The sequence below is a fragment of the Drosophila erecta genome, unplaced genomic scaffold, assembly GCF_003286155.1.
Source record: "Drosophila erecta strain 14021-0224.00,06,07 unplaced genomic scaffold, DereRS2 tig00000580-arrow-arrow-pilon, whole genome shotgun sequence".
NCBI lineage: Eukaryota > Metazoa > Arthropoda > Insecta > Diptera > Drosophilidae > Drosophila > Drosophila erecta.
In genome coordinates, this window is record NW_020825276.1 from 59,338 (window position 1) to 66,934 (window position 7,597).

At 37.2% G+C, this 7,597-nt stretch overlaps 1 protein-coding gene across 1 annotated transcript; it reads left to right on the top strand.

Annotated features, from left to right (window-relative positions):
* Nucleotides 1-1,327: 1,327 nt before the first annotated feature.
* Nucleotides 1,328-2,040, top strand: LOC113564770 (putative uncharacterized protein DDB_G0285119; the record flags this gene model as incomplete). The annotated part of the gene is given in 3 exon segments (XM_026983608.1): nt 1,328-1,531; nt 1,602-1,943; nt 1,945-2,040. Coding segments are annotated over 3 exon segments (639 nt in total), but the record flags the coding sequence as incomplete, so codon positions are not given.
* Nucleotides 2,041-7,597: the final 5,557 nt, after the last annotated feature.

Below are 7,597 nucleotides of genomic sequence, written 5' to 3' on the forward strand. Positions count from 1 at the left end.
GTATATAAAATACAAAGTTTTGAATTCCACAAACTTTGGCAGAGTCCATGCTCAAGTTAAAGCGGATTCCCAGATTTGTTTTTGCCATATTTCTGCTATAAGTCGGGGAAGGGAAGCAGCACATTTTTGCTGCATCAATAGTTCAAATATTATTTTATGCTTAGTTGATTATTGACTGCAAGTGGAAATTTACTTTTGCTTCATCGAGAAAGGACGAGCAAGACAGAAAGAGTCTCTTTTTTCGGGTTAAGTCTGGCAGAACGTTAAAAATTGGCAGACGAAAGAAACTTGTTTGTTTTTCAACTTATATGGAAATTGTATTTTTGCCCAGCAGAGTAAGAAAAATCAAAAAAACTCACAAACTTGAACACATATTCTGAGTGTCCTAACTAATACTACGCCTTCGTGAATCTCCATTCTTGCTGCACTTTATGTCTGTAATTCTACATCATATTTTTGTTGTGAGTACACGGAGTTTGCTGAACTCATACATATGATTTCTACACTGATTTATGTATTAGTGTATTAGTTATTCGGCAAATTCTTCTTCCATTTGTTCGCGACTCACAGTAATTTACTTAAATAACTTAAAACGTTCTTTAATACTAACCAAAATTTTCTGAGCCTCTAACGTCCTTTTAGTTACTATTGTTAGACGTTGTTCAATTCGATTGTGGAATCGTTCTTGCCGTTTCCTGGTGCTTTCTAACCATCCGAATCGCATTGTTGCTACAGTCAAGTGCACAGAACGAGTATCCAGCACTTTTGCGGCCAGTGTGCATAATCATTCCTTGGGTTTCTATTCAGGATTCCATTCCCGCTCTAACTAACCCACACACTTCAAACTCTCGCTTTTAACGCGCTCTCCATGGAAATGCTGTTGCCATACAATCTAGGTTAACGAAGGTGCCTTAGAAGATGGATTTGTGGGTCGCAAAAGTGCAAAGCAGGGCCTGGATGCCCTTTACTGCTCTACTTTTTTGTAACCCCCATTAGCTTAGTTTCCAAGTTACGAAAAGATGAATCTCCTTTCGATATTGCATTTTCAATTTACGCAACTGCATTTCAGGGCTTGATATAGAAACAAACAATTTGTATAGAGCATTTTAAAATGAAATATGTTAGGTCCGGGTGCTCAGATCAAGGGAAAATGACTTGGCTTTTGATAGGGAAAATACAAACATTTTGTATTGATATTGCACGCAAGCTCTGAATAACCAAAAGCCGATAAGAACCGTAGCAATCACTTCCAAGAAAAGATAACTCATTGAGCGGTATAAATGCGAATCTTTGCTCGAGTGCGATCTCAGTTATGAGTTCTCGGTATACCATGTCAGTGCAATGGGGAGTTGTCCTAATGAGCTTTCTTCTATTTAGTACCGCCCAAGCTGGAATATATTGTGGACCAAACAAGATATATGCGTGTGTGCCTACGCAATTTTGTAGACATGGTTGCAGCTTGCCAAGAAATCCCGCTGCCCAATTTAACTGGCATTGCCACCGGCTTGAGTCTTGTTGTGACCAAAATAGGGTGAGACCAAACATTATTTTCTTTGTGTGTCAGTGAGTGGCACCTCATTGAAAAAACACGTTGTTTTCAGGTAATTTATGGAATGGGATACAATGCAGGAGAATTTGAGGCCAGTCCATATGAGCAAATCAACGAGCCATCCAGCAATGCAGGTGGAAAAAATACTGCCACAAACAGTCAGCCAACTGGTAACGCGGGTGGCAATACCCCGGTGCCAAAAAAACAGGGTGAATTCTCTATGACGAACAATCAAAATTCGAATATTGGGGGAGGTCAAACTTCCACAATAAATAGTTATTCGATTGATAGTAAGTCATTCAATCCGGCACCCAACGGTTCAGACAGAAAGTCTTATACACGCTATACAAATAAACATGCTCATAATATTCTTAAAAATAGTTCGGGAAAAACCAAATTTAGGAAACCGATCTGCGGATAATACTAAAAAAAATCTTCAACAGCATATTAATTATCAAAATCATGCTCATAATAATCTTAACAATAATTTGGTAAAAACAAATTTAGGAAGCCCATCTAAGGATAAAACTAATAAGACAAATATTCAAACCGTACTATATATTTATATAAATGGTAATGATGATTGTAGTAGTAGTAGCGAATTTTAAATTACATGCAGGAAAAATATCGCAATTAATAGATTATTCCCTAATTAAAAATAAACAAAGGCGCAACTAAGAATTTTGAACAAACATACACAAATTGCATTTATTTTTTGGTTAGTCTGGTTAAAAGACATTGAGAAACGCTCAAAAGAACTGGCGAACTCTTTACTCGATTGAGGAAAGGAGAAGTACGGTATAAAACCAGTCTGGAAATTGGGGAAAAGCGATGGAGAGAAAGGTCAGCTAGACCGCTGCAGATGTCACCATTGACAGGAAGTCAAAAGTTGGCATCCCCCAAAAGCGGAACTGAAACTGACAGCAACAAACACACTCGCCCAATCGCCTCAAGGACAGCCGAAAAGAAAATCGAGGCATGACAAAAATAAAAGAGTTTTGATTTCCACAGACAAGTAAAATAATTTTTACCCCATCCTTCTCATCCATCGAACCTATGCCAGCTGTTGAAAGCAAAAGAAATTTTAATATAAGGAAAAAAGGAAAACAGGGAAACAAAATTGTAGTGTACGTAGTTCGATAGATTTTTAACTAGTTGGTCTTTTAATAGTGGGTGGTAATTACTAATAAAGAGGACCTTGTACTTCCTTCGCTAAGGATGCGCACTCTTGCTATGCTCGGGTCTAGCTCGCCGTAGGTCGGAGTTGTTTTAGCTTAGGATAGTACGAAACACTACTACATTTTAATAAGTGCGTCTTACTCATAAACAATATTCAAAACTGGATTACCGGTTAATAAAAGAAATGGCTTTATATTGATATTAATGATACACGCCGACACGTGTGAAGATAAGCTACAGATTCTGATAAGTATTGGGAATTTTGGATGTTAATGATTCCCTAAGTCTTTACCCTCCCTACCATGACAATGCTACTTAAAATATTTACATTGTCCCTTGGCCAAGTTCAAAATAACTCTACCACATATTTAACAAAGTGTTCAACATAAGTACTCGACAAACCATTAAATCTATTTATTCACAATTCATTCTTTTTCAATATGTCTCCGATCATAATTCCATTTATATAAATTCAGTTTAATAAACGGTTCCATTAAATATCTTTTACAACTTAACAAATTTTAATCTACGCATAATTATCCGAGTCATTCTCTAACTCTTCATTTTTGTTTATATTCAGTGGGGTAAAATAAAGTGTATAAAAGTAAAGTACAATGCAAATAGTTATAAGTAATTGAATATAAAATTAACAAATATAATTATATAATCTTTAGTCAAATGCAGATCTTATTTTATTTAGACGTTCGAGTGGCATTTTGTTAGAATTTTAATATAGGTAATTCATAATAAGATTTTTATCATTGTTGTTGTTGTAGTACTCACGACCTTAAATATCCACTCCATGATGTGCGTAAAGTTGGGCCCAAGTTCACGTTGACATTGCCGAGCTGTAGGTCAAACTTTAAAGGTTCTAAGTTAAATTCCTATTCAAATGCCAAAAGTTCCGTCAATCTGCGAGTATTTAATTCATTATAAATCGCAATACAAAAGAAAATCAAGAATCAAAACAAAACACGAAATATAACTGCAGCACTGCAGCGATAAGACCTTAGGAAACCGCTGGCTGCTACGCTGCGTTGCGATAAGACGAAATCACAAAGTTGAACCTCCGTTGGTCATAGGAGATGATCTTCACTGCGTGACGATGATGATGTCCAAATATAATTAAATCTGCTCCGGTCGTCTAAACTTCTGCATAGCTAAATAATCTGGATGAGCTCTAGCCTTCCAATATAATTGGCTAGTTATCATTCGGCTGGTGGCCGGTTGCGTAACTTGTTGCTGAAGGTTATGTCGCCTCGTGGCCTCTTCTTGGAGCGAACGGGATTTAAACCATGAGCTGATGCGGGGGTCGACGAGACAGGGGGGGTAGTCGGCTGTAGAGCCAACAAATGCTCTATATATAGGCCGGGCCTTCCTTACGCCTTGGGGTCGAATCTCTTTGCCACTTTCACCCAAATCGCACACGGAAATTTATTGCAATATCCCAACTCTTGTTTTTGTGAGATTGGATATATATAACTAAATTATAGTTCCACGTGTATGTGCACTTTAAATGGGCAGCGTCAAAAATTGTGGGCGTTCGCCACGAAGTTTTATCCGATAATGATCTAAGCTCTGGGAAGCTGCATGCTGGTGGTCGCTGTTATAGCTTTTCTTTCCCTAACTGTATAATCGTACGATCATATTCTGTCTTGATTGGTCTAAGACAATTCTCTCGCTTTTTGTTTTACACAAAATCTGCTATAATTTAGGGCGAGGGTGTCTTGAAGAGTTGTTGCAGTGTAAAGTTACGTTGGTCACTACACCACATATAAGGGTAACGAGACTATTTCAAGGAAGCCTTATCTGAAGAAACTCCTTGTTTTCTAGCTTGTATATCCTTCAAATGGAATTCTCCTAATTTCCTTCCTCTCTCATCCTCTAATTCATAGTAGTACGAGCTACGTTTCTTATAAACTTAAGCTGGGATAAACACGGGTGCCAATTTACTACTGAATTTCTTTACGGCATTACTTTGTGTAAAGTTTCTAGCATAAACGAAATCGCCGTTTTTAAATTCTATCTGCCGTGTGCGTAGGTTGTATCTATTCGCGTTTTCTTCATGGGATCGGTTGAGGTTCAGTTTAGCTTGCCTTCTCTGCAGTTCTAAAGCCTCCGGTTTAGATAACCGAGTGTCGTCCGCTAACATATTTAGAGAACGCAGGAGACTATAGTCCTTGCCGTTAAGGATCATATTCTGTCCAAATGTCAGAAAGTAAGGTGACGAACCTGTGCTTCTATGCAACGATGCTCTTAAAGATCCGCTAATAGCGTCTAAGTTGTCATCCCAATTTGTATGATCTTTCCCTATATAAGAGGTAAGGTTATCCATGAGTTGAGCCTGTTGTTGGCTAACAGTAAACTGTATAAAGTTCATCAACTCTGGTTGAGTACTAAGAGCCATACTGGAATTCTTTGGAGGTTCTGTTAAGATCCTATCAAAATTTCCTCTGTAAGTATTTCTTGTAGACACTCCTCGTCTAGGAGGTGTACCTGGGATCCTGCCTGATCTGGTATTTCTCCTTAATGGGAAAATATCATTATTATCTTGACATTCGCTTACGCCGGATGTGCCAGCTGTTGCAGCATCTAATTCAGCGAACAGAGTGTTATTAGAGTGAGATAAATTCGATTCGTTGCAATCTGCATTGCAAATTGGACATGTTTGTGTGCTTTTTAAGTGGTTTATAATGCACTTTTTATGAAATGTATGCCTGCACGATGTTGTTGCTGACAAAACGGTTGGTGCTAAGATTTCTTTACATATGGCACAGCTATTTTCAACGCCTTGTGAAACTTCAACTGCATTGCCTGCACTATTCTTCGCTGCCATATTATTGTTGTTAAGATATGTTGTAATTATTTGGTTTGTCTTTCTTTATGTCGATCACTTCTATCAGAATCTTAGTTGTATCTCTATTTGTTAGTGGATTGTAGCTGGTCTATTGCCTCATGCTTTTATTTACTTGAAAATCGGACAATATACAGACTTATTGAAGTGTAAGTATAATGTATTCCAGAAAAATCAAATTGTAAATAAAGTTGAGTAAAGAAACGTAGTGTGATGAGCTTCTGTGGATTCGAAACAGTTCCACTTGGTCGATCAATTCTCGACTCTCAATCCAATATGTTAATTTATTGGAATTAGTTATATTGTGTTTTAACTGTGGATGGATTACTTTAGAGCTTAGTGTGCTATAACAAGTTAAGGACTTTTCGAGCTTCACTTCTGAGCCAAAAATGTGTAGTATTTCGGGTCTCACGTCTGGTTTCAAAAATGTGTAGTACTTGTCGGGCCCCACGTTGGGCGCCAAAAATGTGTAGTGTACGTAGTTCGATAGATTTTTAACTAGTTGGTCTTTTAATAGTGGGTGGTAATTACTAATAAAGAGGACCTTGTACTTCCTTCGCTAGGGATGCGCATTCTTGCTATGCTCGGGTCTAGCTCGCCGTAGGTCGGGGTTCTTTTAGCTTAGGATAGTAAGAAACGCTACTACATTTTAATAAGTGCGTCTTACTCATAAACAATATTAAAAACTGGATTACCGGTTAATAAAAGAAATGGCTTTATATTGATACTAATGATACACGCCGACACGTGTGAAGATAAGCTACAGATTCTGATAAGTATTGGGAATTTTGGATGTTAATGATTCCCTAAGTCTTTACCCTCCCTACCATGACAATACTACTTAAAATATTTACATTATCCCTTGGTCAAGTTCAAAATAACTCTACCACATATTAAAGAAAGTGTTCAACATAAGTACTCGACAAAACATTAAATCTATTTATTCACAATTCATTCTTTTTCAATATATCTTCAATCATAATTCCATTTATATAAATCAGTTTAGTAAACGTTTCCATTAAATCTCTTTTACAAACTAACAATTTTTTTATCTACGCATAATTATCCTAGTCATTCTCTAACTCTTCATTTTCGTTATATTCAGTGGTTAAAATAAAGTATATAAAAGTAAAGTATAAAGCAAATATATATAAGTAATTGAATATAAAATTAGCAAATATAGTTACATAATCTTTAGTCAAATGCAGATATTATTTTAATTAGACGTTCGAGTGGCATTTTGTTAGAATTTTAATATAGGGGATTCATAATAAGGTATTTATCATTGTTGTTGTAGTACTCACGACCTTAAATATCCACTCCATGATGTGCGTAAAGTTGGGCCCAAGTTCACGTTGACATTGTCGAGCTGTAGGTCAAACTTTAAAGGTTCTAAGTTAAATTCCTATTCAAATGCCAAAAGTTCCGTCAATCTGCGAGTATTTAATTCATTATAAATCGCAATACAAAAGAAAATCAAGAATCAAAACAAAACACGAAATATAACTGCAGCACTGCAGCGATAAGACCTTAGGAAACCGCTGGCTGCTACGCTGCGTAGTCGGCTGCAGAGCAACCAAATGCTCTATATATAGGCCGGGCCTTCCTTACGCCTTGGGGTCGAATCTCTTTGCCACTTTCACACAAATCGCACACGGAAATTTATTGCAATATCCCAACTCTTGTTTTTGTGAGATTGGATATATATAACTAAATTATAGTTCCACGTGTATGTGCACTTTAAATGGGCAGCGTCAAAAATTGTGGGCGTTCGCCACGAAGTTTTATCCGATAATGATCTAAGCTCTGCTGGTGGTCGCTGCATGCTGGTGGTCGCTGTTATAGCTTTTCTTTCCCTAACTGTATAATCGTACGATCATATTCTGTCCTGATTGGTCTAAGACAATTCTCTCGCTTTTTGTTTTACACAAAAGCTGCTATAATTTAGGGCGAGGGTGTCTTGAAGAGCTTTTGCAGTGTAAAGTTACGTTGGTCACTACAAAATAGAAGGACGT